At 66.4% G+C, this 360-nt stretch overlaps 1 protein-coding gene across 1 annotated transcript in view; it reads right to left on the bottom strand.

Annotated features, from left to right (window-relative positions):
- The window catches only part of CDK18 (cyclin-dependent kinase 18), an 11,468-nt gene that overhangs the window by 1,275 nt on the left and 9,833 nt on the right, over positions 1-360 (bottom strand). The window contains exons 11-12 of the mRNA XM_009869221.1: positions 254-314; positions 12-114 (exon numbers count right to left, since the gene is read on the bottom strand). Coding sequence (XP_009867523.1) covers positions 12-114; positions 254-314 — 164 coding nt within the window. The remainder of the gene's footprint in view (positions 1-11; positions 115-253; positions 315-360) is intronic.

Below are 360 nucleotides of genomic sequence, written 5' to 3'. Positions count from 1 at the left end.
GGAGGTCCCTCGGGGCGTGATTTATTAACGGCTGCGCTCGGTACCGCGTGAAATTATAAGCCTTAAACTCCTCGTTGGACGTTATTCCAGGCCAGGTGTCTTCTGTCGGGGTTCCTGTGAAGGCGAAGAGAGGGAAACCTGTCATGCACAAGAGAGGAAAGCCCGACGCGGGTGCAGGGGCACGGATCTCCCCCCGCAGAGGAGCCCCCCTCGCTCCCGGCTGGGAGGGAGGCTGCGGGCACCCCCTGCCCACCCTTCTCCCCGGCTGCCAGGCTGGGCTGTGCCGGCGTCGCCGCAGGCAGGCAGGCACTGCCCTCGCGTGGGGAGCGGGGACACAGCACCCACTCACCCAGCAGCCTG

Source organism: Apaloderma vittatum, unplaced genomic scaffold, assembly GCF_000703405.1.
Source record: "Apaloderma vittatum isolate BGI_N311 unplaced genomic scaffold, ASM70340v1 scaffold14965, whole genome shotgun sequence".
NCBI lineage: Eukaryota > Metazoa > Chordata > Aves > Trogoniformes > Trogonidae > Apaloderma > Apaloderma vittatum.
The sequence above is the reverse complement of the archived record's forward strand: the minus strand, read 5'-3'. Positions and strand labels throughout refer to the sequence as shown.